General features: G+C 47.6%; 1 protein-coding gene across 1 annotated transcript in view; it reads left to right on the forward strand.

Annotated features, from left to right (window-relative positions):
* Window positions 1–16,968, forward strand: part of LOC140191295 (uncharacterized) — a 93,790-nt gene that overhangs the window by 32,540 nt on the left and 44,282 nt on the right. The window contains exons 8-14 of the mRNA XM_072248570.1: window positions 380–520; window positions 2,825–2,965; window positions 3,823–3,963; window positions 5,267–5,407; window positions 6,265–6,405; window positions 7,704–7,844; window positions 12,813–12,944. Coding sequence (XP_072104671.1) covers window positions 380–520; window positions 2,825–2,965; window positions 3,823–3,963; window positions 5,267–5,407; window positions 6,265–6,405; window positions 7,704–7,844; window positions 12,813–12,944 — 978 coding nt within the window. The remainder of the gene's footprint in view (window positions 1–379; window positions 521–2,824; window positions 2,966–3,822; window positions 3,964–5,266; window positions 5,408–6,264; window positions 6,406–7,703; window positions 7,845–12,812; window positions 12,945–16,968) is intronic.

Below are 16,968 nucleotides of genomic sequence, written 5' to 3' on the forward strand. Positions count from 1 at the left end.
GTCTAATGTCACCCTCTCGGAGGTGGTTCAGTGACGGTCTGAGTAATCCCTGGGAACAGGGACGTGATCCTGAGAGTGAGGGGAAGAGTCAGCGATGGACCATATGAAGATGAGTGTATCTTGAAAAGAGTCATCTATTCTGATAACATTTCCCCATTCTGTATGATTGTAAGAAGCAGTATCAATGCAATCATAACTAAGGGTTGAGCAATATAGTCTGGACAGGATTGAAGCAAGGACTTGTATCCCACCAAAGATCAGCCCCAGCTTGCATTATGTGAAATAGCAGAGCCATACTTTTGTCCCACAGAATGCCAGACATGTTTAACAGGGAGCAAACAATGTTTATGATTGTGAAGGATTTTGTCTGTTCACACAGATATTGACGAGTGTGAATCCTCTCCGTGTCACCAACTTGCAACTTGCAACAACACACTGGGTTCCTACCAGTGCAACTGTGCTGTAGGGTATCAGGCATCTACTGCGACTCTCAACCTCACTGCAGGGAAGGTTTGTGAAGGTAAGGACTTTGTCTCAACATGAAAATGGTGAATAAATCCCTACTTATTGTAGATATCAGTGCTCCACAAGTCTCCTGCAGAGGCCTATAACTAAAGAAGAATTTAACAGACTCAGCACTCTGCAAATTACACAGGGGAGTCGTTGTGGGCAGGTGGGATAGCTATCATTACTTTTACTGTTAATTTCTTTGATAAATCTGATGATTTGTTCAAATGAGAAGGGAAAAGAGACTCACAAGCAAATGGGAATAGCTCATTGTGGTCAGCATGGATGAGATGGGCCAAAAGATCTTTTTCTGTGTTTGACAAGTTTGTGACTCAAAATATTAGAGTTTGGGAAATGAATTCATTGACCGGTCATGTTCCATTAGGAACAGGAGACAGAGTACTGCATTGTCCAGGGACAGGGGTGACTAGAAGTGTTAGCTGTAGCCTGCGTGTTGATTACTATTCTAGTCTTGGTTCCCAAACTCTTGCACAGTCTAATGTCACCCTCTCGGAGGTGGTTCAGTTACGGTCTGAGTAATCCCTGGGAACAGGGACATGATCCTGAGAGCGAGGGGAAGAGTCAGCGATGGACCATATGAAGATGAGTGTATCTTGAAAAGAATCATCTATCCTGATAACATTTCGCAGTTCTGTATGATTCAAAGAAGCAGTATCAATGCAATCATAACTAAGGGTTGAGCAAGATAGTCTGGACAGGATTGAAGCAACGACTTGTATCCCACCAAAGATCAGGCCCAGCTTGCATTATGTGAAATAGCAGAGCCATACTTTTGTCCCACAGAATGCCAGACATGTTTAACAGGGAGCAAACAATGTTTATGATTGTGAAGGATTTTGTCTGTTCACACAGATATTGACGAGTGTGAATCCTCTCCGTGTCACCAACTTGCAACTTGCAACAACACACTGGGTTCCTACCAGTGCAACTGTGCTGTAGGGTATCAGGCATCTACTGCGACTCTCAACCTCACTGCAGGGAAGGTATGTGAAGGTAAGGGCTTCGTATCTTCATGAAAATGGAGAATATCTCTCAAGGCAGGTTTGGTGTCATTGATTCTCCAAGATTATCCCGAAGATATTCTTGGAAGTAAAGAATAAACAGACAGTGTCTGCACTGTGTAAATCCCTCCGATAAATTGTGTGTGTTGGATTACGAAGGGATTTTTATTAATCAGTGCCTTTGAATATTTTGGACATGAATTTATTCATCAAGCAGATCCCTTGGAATCAGGAGACCAGCGAGGTAGTCTGGAGACAATTGAATTCCATCACAACCATTAACATCAGCTATAGCAGCCATAGTCATTACTTTTCCAGTCCTGCATCCCAAATTTCCACTTGGGCAAAGTCATACTCGCAGAACCCATTCAGTGGAGCGGCTGGGCAAAGCACTGGGATTGAAATGTGTCCAACCCCAGCCTAGGCTCAGAGCCATGTTATTATTCAATAGAGCCACGGACACCCTGTACACCTCCCCATCGACCACTTCCACCCAGCAACATACAGCCTTAATACACGGCTCCAACAGAATGAAAAATAAATTCCAGTTGACTATCACTGACATATGTCATGAAATTTGTTGCTCTGCTGGAGCAGTACAGTGCAATACATAAAATATCCTATAGCTTGGAGTAATAAATATATATTAGAAAATTAAAAACAAGTAGCATATAAAGAGAGCAAACATAGCGAGGTAATATTCATGGGTTCATTGTCTGTTCAGAAATCTGATGTTGGACGAGAAGATATTCCTAAAAAGTTGAATATTTGTCTTCAGGCTTCTGTACCTCATGCATGATGGCAGTATTGAGAAGAGGGCATGTCCTGGGTGGTGGAGTTCCTTCATGATGGATGCCACCTGTTTGAAGCAGTGTGTTTTCAAGATGCCCTAAATGGCGGTTTTGGCTAACGCCCATTCAAATCGGCCGAGTTTACAATCCTCAGCATGTTTTTCTGGTGCTGTGCACTGGCCCCTCCATACTTGATGGTGATGCAGTCAGTCAGAATGCTCAACGTTATATATCTGTAGCAATATAACTGTTAGCTCCATCCAGCTACCTTTTCACCTCAATTCTTAAGGCCTTTTCCTGTTCCTTAACTCCATTCACCTGATTTTATTTCTCAAACCATAAGGCCCCTTCCCAAGAATAGTCACTCAATCCTTTGTTCCAGCGGAGGTCTTCTCTCGATTAAACGACACAGTGCTGAGTTACTCCATGCCGACTCACAGAGCCCAGGTATGAAAGGGAGCAATCCATGTTTACTGTTGAGAGAGATTTTCCCTGTTTACACAGATATCGATGAATGCAAGTCCTCACCTTGTCACAAACATGCAACTTGTGTCAACACAGTGGGCTCCTACCAGTGTAACTGCAGCACAGGTTTTCAGGCATTACCTGCGACCGGCAACCTCACAGCAGGGAAAGTTTGTGAAGGTAAGGACATTGTCTCAACATGAAAATGGTGAATTAATCGCAACTTATTGTAGATATCAATCCTCAATTCTGCTGCAGAGACCTATAACTAAAGAAGAATTTAATGGACTCAGCACTCTGCAAATTACACAGGGGAGTCGTTGTGGGGAGGTGGGATAGCTATCATTACTTTTACTGTTAATTTCTTTGATAAATCTGATGATTTGTTCAAATGAGAAGGGAAAAGGGATTCACAAGCAAATAGGAATAGCTCATTGTGGTCAGCATGGATGAGATGGGCCAAAAGATCTTTTTCTGTGTTTGACAAGTTTGTGACTCTATATTTTAGAGTTTGGGAAATGAATTCGTTGACCAGTCATGTTCCATTAGAAATAGGAGACAGAGTACTGCATTGTCCAGGAACAGGGGTGACTAGAAGTGGCAGCTGTAGCTGGCGTGTTGATTACTATTCTAGTCTTGGTTCCCAAACTCTCGCACAGTCTAATGTCACCCTCTCGGAGGTGGTTCAGTGATGGTCTGAGTAATCCCTGGGAACAGGGACATGATCCTGAGAGCGAGGGGAAGAGTCAGCGATGGACCATATGAAGATGAGTGTATCTTGAAAAGAGTCATCTATCCTGATAACTTTTCGCAGTTCTGTATGATTGTAAGAAGCAGTATCAATGCAATCATAACTAAGGGTTGAGCAATATAGTCTGGACAGGATTGAAGCAAGGACTTGTATCCCACCAAAGATCAGCCCCAGCTTGCATTATGTGAAATAGCAGAGCCATACTTTTGTCCCACAGAATGCCAGACATGTTTAACAGGGAGCAAACAATGTTTATGATTGTGAAGGATTTTGTCTGTTCACACAGATATTGACGAGTGTGAATCCTCTCCGTGTCACCAACTTGCAACTTGCAACAACACACTGGGTTCCTACCAGTGCAACTGTGCTGTAGGGTATCAGGCATCTCCTGCGACTCTCAACCTCACTGCAGGGAGGGTTTGTGAAGGTAAGGGCTTCGTATCTTCATGAAAATGGAGAATATCTCTCAAGGCAGGTTTGGTGTCATTGATTCTCCAAGATTATCCCGAAGATATTCTTGGAAGTAAAGAATAAACAGACAGTGTCTGCACTGTGTAAATCCCTCCGATAAATTGTGTGTGTTGGATTACGAAGAGATTTTTATAAATCAGTGCCTTTGAATATTTTGGACATGAATTTATTCATCAAGCAGATCCCTTGGAATCAGGAGACCAGCGAGGTAGTCTGGAGACTATTGAATTCCATCACAACCATTAACATCAGCTATAGCAGCCATAGTCATTACTTTTCCAGTCCTGCATCCCAAATTCCCATTTGGGCAAAGTCATACTCGCAGAACCCATTCAGTGGAGCGGCGGGCAAAGTACTGGGATTGAAATGTGTCCAACCCCAGCCTAGGCTCAGAGCCACGTTAGTATTCAATAGAGCCACGGACACCCTGTACACCTCCCCATCAACCACTTCCACCCAGCAACATACAGCCTTAATACACGGCTCCAACAGAATGAAAAATCAAATTCCAGTTGACTATCACTGACATATGTCATGAAATTTGTTGCTCTGCTGCAGCAGTACAGTGCAATACATAAAATATCCTATAGCTTGGAGTAATAAATGTATATTAGAAAATTAAAAACAAGTAGCATATAAAGAGAGCAAACATAGCGAGGTAATATTCATGGGTTCATTGTCTGTTCAGAAATCTGATGTTGGACGGGAAGATATTCCTAAAAAGTTGAATATTTGTCTTCAGGCTTCTGTACCTCATGCATGATGGCAGTATTGAGAAGAGGGCATGTCCTGGGTGGTGGAGTTCCTTCATGATGGATGCCACCTGTTTGAAGCAGTGTGTTTTCAAGATGCCCTAAATGGCGGTTTTGGCTAACGCCCATTCAAATCGGCCGAGTTTACAATCCTCAGCATGTTTTTCTGGTGCTGTGCACTGGCCCCTCCATACTTGATGGTGATGCAGTCAGTCAGAATTCTCAACGTTATATATCTGTAGCAATATAACTGTTAGCTCCATCCAGCTACCTTTTCACCTCAATTCTTAAGGCCTTTTCCTGTTCCTTAACTCCATTCACCTGATTTTATTTCTCAAACCATAAGGCCCCTTCCCAAGAATAGTCACTCAATCCTTTGTTCCAGCGGAGGTCTTCTCTCGATTAAACGACACAGTGCTGAGTTACTCCATGCCGACTCACAGAGCCCAGGTATGAAAGGGAGCAATCCATGTTTACTGTTGAGAGAGATTTTCCCTGTTTACACAGATATCGATGAATGCAAGTCCTCACCTTGTCACAAACATGCAACTTGTGTCAACACAGTGGGCTCCTACCAGTGTAACTGCAGCACAGGTTTTCAGGCATTACCTGTGACTGGCAACCTCACAGCAGGGAAAGTTTGTGAAGGTAAGGACATTGTCTCAACATGAAAATGGTGAATTAATCGCAACTTATTGTAGATATCAATCCTCAATTCTGCTGCAGAGGCCTATAACTAAAGAAGAATTTAATGGACTCAGCACTCTGCAAATTACACAGGGGAGTCGTTGTGGGGAGGTGGGATAGCTATCATTACTTTTACTGTTAATTTCTTTGATAAATCTGATGATTTGTTCAAATGAGAAGGGAAAAGGGACTCACGAGCAAATAGGAATAGCTCATTGTGGTCAGCATGGATGAGATGGGCCAAAAGATCTTTTTCTGTGTTTGACAAGTTTGTGACTCTATATTTTAGAGTTTGGGAAATGAATTCGTTGACCAGTCATGTTCCATTAGGAACAGGAGACAGAGTACTGCATTGTCCAGGAACAGGGGTGACTAGAAGTGGCAGCTGTAGCTGGCGTGTTGATTACTATTCTAGTCTTGGTTCCCAAACTCTCGCACAGTCTAATGTCACCCTCTCGGAGGTGGTTCAGTGATGGTCCGAGTAATCCCTGGGAACAGGGACATGATCCTGAGAGCGAGGGGAAGAGTCAGCGATGGACCATATGAAGATGAGTGTATCTTGAAAAGAGTCATCTATCCTGATAACTTTTCACAGTTCTGTATGATTGTAAGAAGCAGTATCAATGCAATCATAACTAAGGGTTGAGCAATATAGTCTGGACAGGATTGAAGCAAGGACTTGTATCCCACCAAAGATCAGCCCCAGCTTGCATTATGTGAAATAGCAGAGCCATACTTTTGTCCCACAGAATGCCAGACATGTTTAACAGGGAGCAAACAATGTTTATGATTGTGAAGGATTTTGTCTGTTCACACAGATATTGACGAGTGTGAATCCTCTCCGTGTCACCAACTTGCAACTTGCAACAACACATTGGGTTCCTACCAGTGCAACTGTGCTGTAGGATATCAGGCATCTTCTGCGACTCTCAACCTCACTGCAGGGAAGGTTTGTGAAGGTAAGGGCTTCGTATCTTCATGAAACTGGAGAATATCTCTCAAGGTAGGTTTGCTGTCATTGATTCTCCAAGATTATCCCGAAGATATTCTTGGAAGTAAAGAATAAACAGATAGTGTCTGCACTGTGTAAATCCCACCGATAAATTGTGTGTGTTGGATTACGAAGGGATTTTTATTAATCAGTGCCTTTGAATATTTTGGACATGAATTTATTCATCAAGCAGATCCCTTGGAATCAGGAGACCAGCGAGGTAGTCTGGAGACAATTGAATTCCATCACAACTATTAATATCAGCTATAGCTGCCATTACTTTTCCAGTCCTGCATCCCAAATTCCCACTTGGGCAAAGTCATACTTGCAGAACCCATTCAGTGGAGCGGCTGGGTAAAGCACTGGGATTGAAATGTGTCCAACCCCAGCCTAGGCTCAGAGCCACGTTAGTATTCAATAGAGCCACGGACACCCTGTACACCTCCCCATCGACCACTTCCACCCAGCAACATACAGCCTTAATACACGGCTCCAACAGAATGAAAAATCAAATTCCAGTTGACTATCACTGACATATGTCATGAAATTTGTTGCTCTGCTGCAGCAGTACAGTGCAATACATAAAATATCCTATAGCTTGGAGTAATAAATATATATTAGAAAATTAAAAACAAGTAGCATATAAAGAGAGCAAACATAGCGAGGTAATATTCATGGGTTCATTGTCTGTTCAGAAATCTGATGTTGGACGGGAAGATATTCCTGAAAAGTTGAATATTTGTCTTCAGGCTTCTGTACCTCGTGCATGATGGCAGTAATGAGAAGAGGGCATGTCCTGGGTGGTGGGGTTCCTTCATGATGGATGCCACCTGTTTGAAGCAGTGTGTTTTCAAGATGCCCTAAATGGCGGTTTTGGCTAACGCCCATTCAAATCGGCTGAGTTTACAATCCTCAGCATGTTTTTCTGGTGCTCTGCACTGGCCCCTCCATACTTGATGGTGATGCAGTCAGTCAGAATGCTCAACATTGTATATCTGTAGCATTCTAACTGTTAGCTCCATCCAGCTGCCTTTTCACCTCAATTCTTAAGGCCTTTTCCTGTTCCTTAACTCCATTCACCAGATTTTATTTCTCAAACCATAAGGCCCTTTCCCAAGAATAGTCACTCAATCTTTTGTTCCAGCAGAGGTCTTCTCTCGATTAAACGACACAGTGCTGAGTTACTCCGTGCCGACCCACAGAGCCCAGGTATGAAAGGGAGCAATCCATGTTTACTGTTGAGAGAGATTTTCCCTCTTTACACAGATATCGATGAATGCAAGTCCTCACCTTGTCACAAACATGCAACTTGCATCAACACAGTGGGCTCCTACAAGTGCAACTGCAGCACTGGTTTTCAGGCATTACCTGCGACCGGCAACCTCACAGCAGGGAAAGTTTGTGAAGGTAAGGACATTGTCTCAACATGAAAATGGTGAATTAATCACAAGTTATTGTAGATATCAATACTCAATTCTCCTGCAGAGGCTTATAACCAAAGAAGAATTTAATGGACTCAGCACTCTGCAAATTACACAGGGGAGTCGTTGTGGGGAGGTGGGATAGCTATCATTACTCTTACTGTTAATTTCTTTGATAAATCTGATGATTTGTTCAAATGAGAAGGGAAAAGGGACTCACGAGCAAATAGGAATAGCTCATTGTGGTCAGCATGGATGAGATGGGCCAAAAGATCTTTTTCTGTGTTTGACAAGTTTGTGACTCTATATTTTAGAGTTTGGGAAATGAATTCGTTGACCAGTCATGTTCCATTAGGAACAGGAGACAGAGTACTGCATTGTCCAGGAACAGGGGTGACTAGAAGTGGCAGCTGTAGCTGGCATGTTGATTACTATTCTAGTCTTGGTTCCCAAACTCTCGCACAGTCTAATGTCACCCTCTCGGAGGTGGTTCAGTGATGGTCTGAGTAATCCCTGGGAACAGGGACATGATCCTGAGAGCGAGGGGAAGAGTCAGCGATGGACCATATGAAGATGAGTGTATCTTGAAAAGAGTCATCAATCCTGATAACTTTTCGCAGTTCTGTATGATTGTAAGAAGCAGTATCAATGCAATCATAACTAAGGGTTGAGCAATATAGTCTGGACAGGATTGAAGCAAGGACTCGTATCCCACCAAAGATCGGCCCTAGCCTGCCTTGTGTGAAATAGCAGAGCCATACCTTTGTCCCACAGAATGTGCGACATATTTAACAGAGAGCAAACAATGTTTATGATTGTGAAGGATTCTGTCTGTTCACACTGATATTGACGAGTGTGAATCCTCTCCGTGTCACCAACTTGCAACTTGCAACAACATACTGGGTTCCTACCAGTGCAACTGTGTTGCAGGGTATCAGGCATCTACTGCGACTGCCAGCCTCACTGCAGGGAAGGTTTGTGAAGGCAAGGGCTTCGTATCTTCATGAAAATGGAGAATATCTCTCAAGGCAGGTTTGGTGTCATTGATTCTCCAAGATTATCCCGAAGATATTCTTGGAAGTAAAGAATAAACAGACAGTGTCTGCACTGTGTAAATCCCTCCGATAAATTGTGTGTGTTGGATTACGAAGAGATTTTTATAAATCAGTGTCTTTGAATATTTTGGACATGAATTTATTCATCAAGCAGATCCCTTGGAATCAGGAGACCAGCGAGGTAGTCTGGAGACGATTGAATTCCATCACAACCATTAACATCAGCTATAGCTGCCATAGTCGTTACTTTTCCAGTCCTGCATCCCAAATTCCCACTTGGGCAAAGTCATACTCGCAGAACCCATTCAGTGGAGCGGCTGGGCAAAGCACTGGGATTGAAATGTGTCCAACCCCAGACTAGGCTCAGAGCTACGTTACTGTTCAATAGAGCCACGGACACCCTGTACACCTCCCCATCGACCACTTCCCCCCGCAACTCAAAGCCTTAATACACGGCTCCAACAGAATGAAAACCCAAATTCCAGTTGACTATCACTGACATATGTCATGAAGTTTGTTGCTCTGCTGCAGCAGTACAGTGCAATACATAAAATATCCTGTAGTTTGGAGTAATAAATATATATTAGAAAATTAAAAACAAGTAGCAAATAAAGAGAGCAAACATAGCGAGGTAATATTCATGGGTTCATTGTCTGTTCAGAAATCTGATGTTGGAGGGGAAGATATTCCTAAAAAGTTGAATGTTTGTCTTCAGGCTTCTGTTCCTCGTGCATGATGGCAGTATTGAGAAGAAGGCATGTCCTGGGTGGTGGGTTTTCTTCATGATGGATGCCACCTGTTTGAAGCAGTGTGTTTTCAAGATGCCCTAAATGGTGGTGAGGCTAACGCCCATAGAAACCAGCTGAGTTTACAACCCTCGGTATGTTTTTCTGGTGCTGTGCACCGGCCCCTCTATACTTGATAGTGATGCAGTCAGTCAGAATGCTCAACTTTGTATATCTGTAGCAATCTAACTGTCAGCTGCATCCAGCTGCCTTTTCACCTCAATTCTTAAAACCATTTCCTGTTCCTTAACTCCGTTCACCTGATTTTCTTTCTCAAGCCATTAGGCCTCTTCCCAAGAATAGCCACTCAATCCTTTCTTTCAGCAGAGGTCTTCTCCAGACACAAAGGTTGGGGGTGTTGTGGATAGTGTGGAGGGCTGTCAGAGGTTACAGCAGGACATTGGTAGGAAGCAAAACTGGGCCGAGAAGTGGCAGATGGAGTTCAACCCAGGTAAGTGTGAAGTGGTTCATTTTGGTAGGTCAACTATGATGGCAGAATATTATATTAATGGTAAGACTCTTGGCAGCGTGGAGAATCAGAGGGATTTTGGGGTCCGAGTCCATAGTACGCTGAAAGCTGCTATGCAGGTTTACTCTGTGGTTAAGAAGGCATACGGTGTATTGGCCTTCACCAATTGTTGAATTGAATTTAGTAGCCGAGAGGTAATGTTGCAGCTATATAGGACCCCACTTGGAGTACTGTGCTCAGTTCTGGTCGCCTCACTACAGGAAGGATGTGGAAACCATAGAAAGGGTGCAGAGGATATTTACAAGGATGTTGCCTGGATTGGGGAGCATGCCTTATGAAAACAGGTTGAGTGAATCCTTGGAGCGACAGAAGATGAGAGTTGACCTGATAGAGGTATATAAGACGATGAGAGGCATTGATCGTGTGGATAGTCAAAGGCTTTTTCCCAGGACTGAAATGGCTGCCACAGAAGGGCAGAGGTTTAAGGTGCTTGGGAGTAGGTACACAGGAGTCAGTTGTAGATGTCAGGGGTAAGTGTTTTCACACAGAGAGTGGTAAGTGTGTGGAATGGGCTTCCAGCAACGGTGATGGAGGCAGATATGATAGAGTCTTTTAAGAGACTTTTGGATAGATACATGGAGCTTAGAAAAATAGATGGCTATGGGTAACCCTAGTAATTTCTAAGGTAGAGACATGTTCGGCACAGCTTTGTAACGACGTCAAGTTCAACTGCTGGAGCAAGACTGGGGCTTTGCTGTGTTAAGATAAGGAATAGTTTGTCATTGTTTGGAGTTGTCTCTTTGTGTCCTTGCCTTCACTAGGTAGGTCTGCATGTTTGCCGCTTCCTTAAGTTGGGAACTGTCTCTGTGTTCTCGCCTTCGCTAGGTAGGTCCAGCTGTTTGCCATTACCTTGTGTTGGGAACCGTCTCCTTGTGTCCTCGCCTTCGCTACGTAGGTCAGGCCGTTTGCCGCTACCTTGAGTTGAGAATTGCCTCTGTGTCCTCGCCTTTGCTAGGTAGGTCTGGCCGTTTGCCGCTACCTCGTGTTAGGAACTGTCTCTTTGTGTCCTTGCCTCCGCTGGATAGGTCCGGCTGTTTGCCGCTACCCTGAGTGGAGAACTGTCTCTTCGTGTTCAGTGTCCTGTGTATAGAAAGAGCCCCGGCCCTTGGTCCTGTTCCCAAGGAGAGGGTCCTGGCTCAGTGTGCCGTGTTCAAGTCCCGGCCCTACGTCCTGCTCCCAAGGAGGGGTTCCGCCTCTGCGTTCCATGTTTCTGTGCTCAAGTCCAAGGCTACAAGATTCCTGACTCCCAAGACCAAGTCATGGCTTTGTGTTCTTGTCCAGTCCATGAGTACCTCGCCCAGCCCTGTGCTGGAGATTCCTCGTCCGGTGCTGGGGTTCCCAGGTCCTGTCCAGGAGTCCAACATCCAGTTCTGTAGCCACATCTTGTCCCAGCCTAAACCCGGATTCTGGATCTGAGTCAAGACCCAGGTTCTTAGTCCTAACCAAGACCCAGGTTTCGGATCCTTGTCCAGGCTGTAGGTCCGGAGTCCTGTGTCCTTAGTCCAGGCTCCTTGTTCCTATTCCTCTTCCGGGTTCAGTGTTTCTTGTCCATGTCCTAGCCCAGGCCCTGCATCCTAGTCTTGTCCAGGGCCTGTGTCAATGTCAGTGTCCTTTCTTACCTACTCCCCTTGCTTTCTTGCCAAACCTAGTCCTGTTCCTAGAAGTTCAGTGTCTGTGTCTTGCACTTGGGTCCGCCTTCATCGCCCACCGTATAACATCTTTAGCATTCTAACTAGTCACATCACCAGAGAATGAATTCACTCAAACCGTATGAGTTCATTGGTGGAGGGGAACTGGTTGGGCCTCTGTTCACTATCCAGAATGTTTGCTACTCACAGTGTGGCCTCTTCTTCACTGGAAAAGCCTTGACTTCCGGACTCCTGATTGGACCATCAGACCTCAATCATCAGCATCGATGCCAGGGCACACCGATCACCAAACACTGGGCCTTGAACATCGAACACCTAGCGCGAATCCAGGGGGTCATTCCAGGAGGATATTACAGATGACATTTTAAGACAACTTGTTCATTTTAGTGAGAGATGTCCCTATGACAAATCATTTCCTAAATTGCAGCTGCTGTGGAGGAATTTGAATTCCGATTGGACCTGGGGTGCTGGGCTCATGGAGTAGCATTTGTAGTAGATGCAGCACTGTAACTCCCGATGTTAAATCCAGGGGAATCCATGCAGGAAATGGTTAATAATGTGTGATGTAGAGTATGGGGAACAACTATCTGAGTGAAGCTCCTGTCGGACTCCATACACCATTCACTTTCCAGTCAAGATCTGTCATTGTAATTTTCATCATCTTCACTCAGAAGGTGGAGTGAGAGTGGAACGAACTGCCAGTGGAAGTATTGGAAGCGGGATCAATTTCAACATTTAACAGTAATTTGAGTAAATACATAGATGGGAGGGGTATGGAGGGCTATGTTCTGGGTGCAGGTCAATGGGGCTAGGCAGAATAGCAGTTCAGCACAGACTCGATGGGCAGCAAGGCCTGTTGCTGTCCTGTAGTCCTCTATGCCACTATGACTACATCTGTGTTGGTAACATGTGTACCTCTGTTCCTCTCTACAACAGATGTGGATGAATGCCAGGATAAAAGTGCGTGCGGAGTGGACATGACCTGTCGCAACTCCTTTGGGTCTTTTTACTGCGTCTGCAAAGCGGGATATCACCAGAACCAGGGAGACACTCAGCTGGCCTGTACAGGTGAAAATAGAATGATTATTGAGAGCGGAGAATCAAAACAGGTGATAATGGAAACACTACACAAGTCAGGGAGAACCCATGCAAAGAAGAAGATTTTGTGTTTCAAAGTGTTAATGATGAGTTTGAAACTTTGAAACATCAACTCCATTTATCCTTATGCAGTCTCTGACAAACCTGCTGAGTTGTATGTGTGTTGTTCTGGATTTCCAGCATCTACAGAACATCTTGTGTCTCTACAAGTTTCTGAGTATCATTGACTGTCAAGGATACACTTTGGGGTGTGTAGAGGATTGTGAGGAGTGAGGATGGGGCTGGGTCAGCGTGCAGTGTGTAGGGACAGTGGAGGGTGAGGCTGGGTCAGATTAGAGTGTGTTGGAGACAGTGAGGAGTGGGGCTGGGGCTGGGTCAGTGTGGGGTGTGTTGGGGACAGTGGGGAGTGAGGCTGGGTCAGTGTGGGGTGTGTTGGGGACAGTGGAGAGTGAGTCTGGGTCAGTGTGGGTTGTGCTGGGGACAGTGGGGAGTGAGGCTGGGTCAGCGTGTAGTGTGTAGGGACAGTGGATGGTGAGGCTGGGTCAGATTCGAGTGTGTTGCAGACAGTGAGGAGTGGGGAGTGAGTCTGAGTCAGTGTTTGCTGTGTTGGGGACAGTGGAGAGTGAAGCTGGGTTGCTGTGGGGTGTGTTGGGGACTGTGGAGAGTGAGGGTGGGGCAGTGTGGGGTGCGTAGGGGACAGTGGAGAGTGAGCCTGGGTCAGTGTGAGGTGTGTTGGAGACAGTGGGGAGTGAGGCTGGGTCAGTGTGGGGTTTGTTGGGGACAGTGGAGGGTGAGGCTGGGTCAGTGTTGGGTGTTGGGGACAGTGAAGAGTGAGGCTGGGTCAGTGTGGGGTGTGTTGGGGACAGTGGAGTTTGTGTCTGGGTCAGTGTTTGGTGTGTTGGGGACAGTGGAGAGTGAGGCTGGGTCAGTGTTGGGTGTGTTGGAGACAGTGGAGAGTGAGGCTGGGTGTGTGTGGGGTCTGTTGGGGACAGTGGAGAGTAAGACTAGGTCAGTGTGGGGTGTGTTGGAGACAGTAGAGACTGAGGCTGGGTCAGTGTTGGGTGTGTTGGGGACAGTGGAGAGTGAGGCTGGGTCAGTGTGGGGTGTGTTGGGGAGAGTGTAGAGTGAGGCTGGGTCAGTGTCAGGTGTGTAGGGGACAGTGGAGAGTGAGGCTGGGTCAGTGTGGGGTGTGTAGGGGACAGTGGAGAGTGAGGCTGGGTCAGTGTGGGGTGTGTTGGGGACAGTGGAGACTGAGGCTGGGTCAGTGTTGGGGACAGTGGAGACTGAGGCTGGGTCAGTGTTGGGTGTGTTGGGGACAGTGGAGTTTGTGTCTGAGTCACTGTTTGGTGTGTTGCGGACAGTGGAGAGTGAGGCTGGGTGTGCGTGGGGTGTGTTGGGGACAGTGGGGAGTGAGGCTGGGTCAGTGTGGGGTGTGTTGGGGACAGTGGAGTCTGAGGCTGGGTCAGTGTTGGGGACAGTGGAGACTGAGGCTGGGTCAGTGTTGGGTGTGTTGGGGACAGTGGAGTTTGTGTCTGAGTCAGTGTTTGGTGTGTTGCGGACAGTGGAGAGTGAGGCTGGGTGTGCGTGGGGTGTGTTGGGGACAGTGGAGAGTGAGGCTGGGTCAGTGTGGGGTGTGTTGGGGACAGTGGGAGAGGCTGGGTCAGTGTGGGGTGTGTAGGGGACAGTGGAGAGTGAGGCTGGGTCGGTGTGGGGTGTGTTGGGGACTGTGGAGAGTGAGGCTGGGTCGGTGTGGGTTGTGTTGGGGACAGTGGAGAGTGAGGCTGGGTTGGTGTGGGGTGTGTTGGGGACAGTGGAGAGAGAGGCTGGGTCAGTGTTGGGTGTGTTGGGGACAGTGGGGAGTGAGGCTGGGTCAGTGTTGGGTGTTGGGGACAGTGGGGAGTGAGGCTGGGTGTGCGTGGGGTGTGTTGGGGACAGTGGAGAGTGAGGCTGGGTCAGTGTGGGGTGTGTTGGGGACAGTGGGAGAGGCTGGATCAGTGTGGGGTGTGTAGGGGACAGTGGAGAGTGAGGCTGGGTCGGTGTGGGGTGTGTTGGGGACTGTGGAGAGTGAGGCTGGGTCGGTGTGGGTTGTGTTGGGGACAGTGGAGAGTGAGGCTGGGTTGGTGTGGGGTGTGTTGGGGACAGTGGAGAGAGAGGCTGGGTCAGTGTTGGGTGTGTTGGGGACAGTGGGGAGTGAGGCTGGGTCAGTGTTGGGTGTTGGGGACAGTGGGGAGTGAGGCTGGGTCAGTGTGGGGTGTGTTGGGGACAGTGTAGTTCGTGTCTGGGTCAGTGTTTGGTGTTTTGGGGACAGTGGAGAGTGAGGCTGGGTCAGTGTGGGGTGTGATGGGGACAGTGAGGAGTGAGTCTGGGTCAGTGTGGTGTGTGTAGGGACGGTGGAGAGTGAGTCTGGGACTGGGTCAGTGTGGGGTGCGTTGGGGACAGTGCAGAGTGAGGCTGGGTCAGTGTGGGGTGTGTTGGGGACAGTGGAGAGTGAGGCTGGGTCAGTGTGAGGTGTGTTAGGGACAGTGGAGAGTGAGTCTGGGTCAGTGTTGGGTGTTGGGGACAGTGGGGAGTGAGGCTGGGTCAGTGTGGGGTGTGTTGGGGACAGTGGAGTTCGTGTCTAGGTCAGTGTTTGGTGTTTTGGGGACAGTGGAGAGTGAGGCTGGGTCAGTGTGGTGTGTGATGGGGATAGTGAGGAGTGAGTCTGTGTCAGTGTGGTGTGTGTCGGGACGGTGGAGAGTGAGTCTGGGACTGGGTCAGTGTGGGGTGTGTAGGGGACAGTCGGGAGTGAATCTGAGTCAGTGTCGGGTGTGTTGGGGACATTGGAGAGTGAGGCTGGGTCAGTGTTGGGTGTTGGGGACAGTGGGAAGTGAGGCTGTGTCAGTGTTGGGTGTTGGGGACAGTGGAGAGTGAGGCTGGGTCAGTGTGAGGTGTGTTAGGGACAGTGGAGAGTGAGTTTGGGTCAGTGTGGGTTGTGATGGGGACAGTGGAGACTGAGGCTGGGTCAGTGTTGGGGACAGTAGAGACTGAGGCTGGGTCAGTGTTGGGTGTGTTGGGGACAGTGGAGAGAGGCTGGGTCAGTGTGGGGTGTGTTGGGGAGAGTGTAGAGTGAGGCTGGGTCAGTGTCAGGTGTGTAGGGGACAGTGGAGAGTGAGGCTGGGTCAGTGTGGGGTGTGTTGGGGACTGTGGAGAGTGAGGCTGGGTCAGTGTGGGGTGTGTTGGGGACAGTGGAGAGTGAGGCTGGGTCAGTGTGAGGTGTGTTAGGGACAGTGGAGAGTGAGTCTGGGTCAGTGTGGGTTGTGATGGGGACAGTGGAGAGTGAGGGTGGGTCAGTGTGGGGTGTGTTGGGGACAGTGGAGACTGAGGCTGGGTCAGTGTTGGGGACAGTAGAGACTGAGGCTGGGTCAGTGTTGGGTGTGTTGGGGACAGTGGATTTTGTGTCTGGGTCAGTGTTTGGTGTGTTGGGGACAGTGGAGAGTGAGGCTGGGTCAGTGTTGGGTGTGATGGGGACAGTGGAGAGTGAGTCTGGGTTAGTGTGGGGTGTGATGGGGACAGTGTAGAGTGACGCTGGGTCAGTGTTGGGTGTGTTGGGGACAGTGGAGAGTGACACTGGGTCAGTGTGGGGTGTGTAGGGGACAGTGGGGAGTGAGGCTGGGTCAGTGCAGTGTGTGTAGGGACGGTGGCAAGTGAGTCTGGGTCAGTGTGGGGTTTGTTGGGGACAGTGGGGAGTGAGGCTTTGTCAGTGTGGGAGGTATTGCGGACAGTGGGGAGTTAGGGTGGGTCAGTGTGGGGTGTATTGGGGCTAGTGGGGAGTGAGGCTGGGGTAGTGTGGTGTGTGTTGGGGACAGTGGAGAGTGAGGCTGGGTCGGTGTTGGGTGTGTTGGGGACAGTGGAGAGTGAGACTAGGTCAGTGTGGGGTGTGAAGGGGACAGTGGGGAGTGAATCTGGGACACTCTAGAGTGTGTAGAGGACAGTGGGGGTGGAACTGGGTCAGTGT

The sequence above is a fragment of the Mobula birostris genome, chromosome 32 (assembly GCF_030028105.1).
Source record: "Mobula birostris isolate sMobBir1 chromosome 32, sMobBir1.hap1, whole genome shotgun sequence".
Lineage (NCBI taxonomy): Eukaryota > Metazoa > Chordata > Chondrichthyes > Myliobatiformes > Myliobatidae > Mobula > Mobula birostris.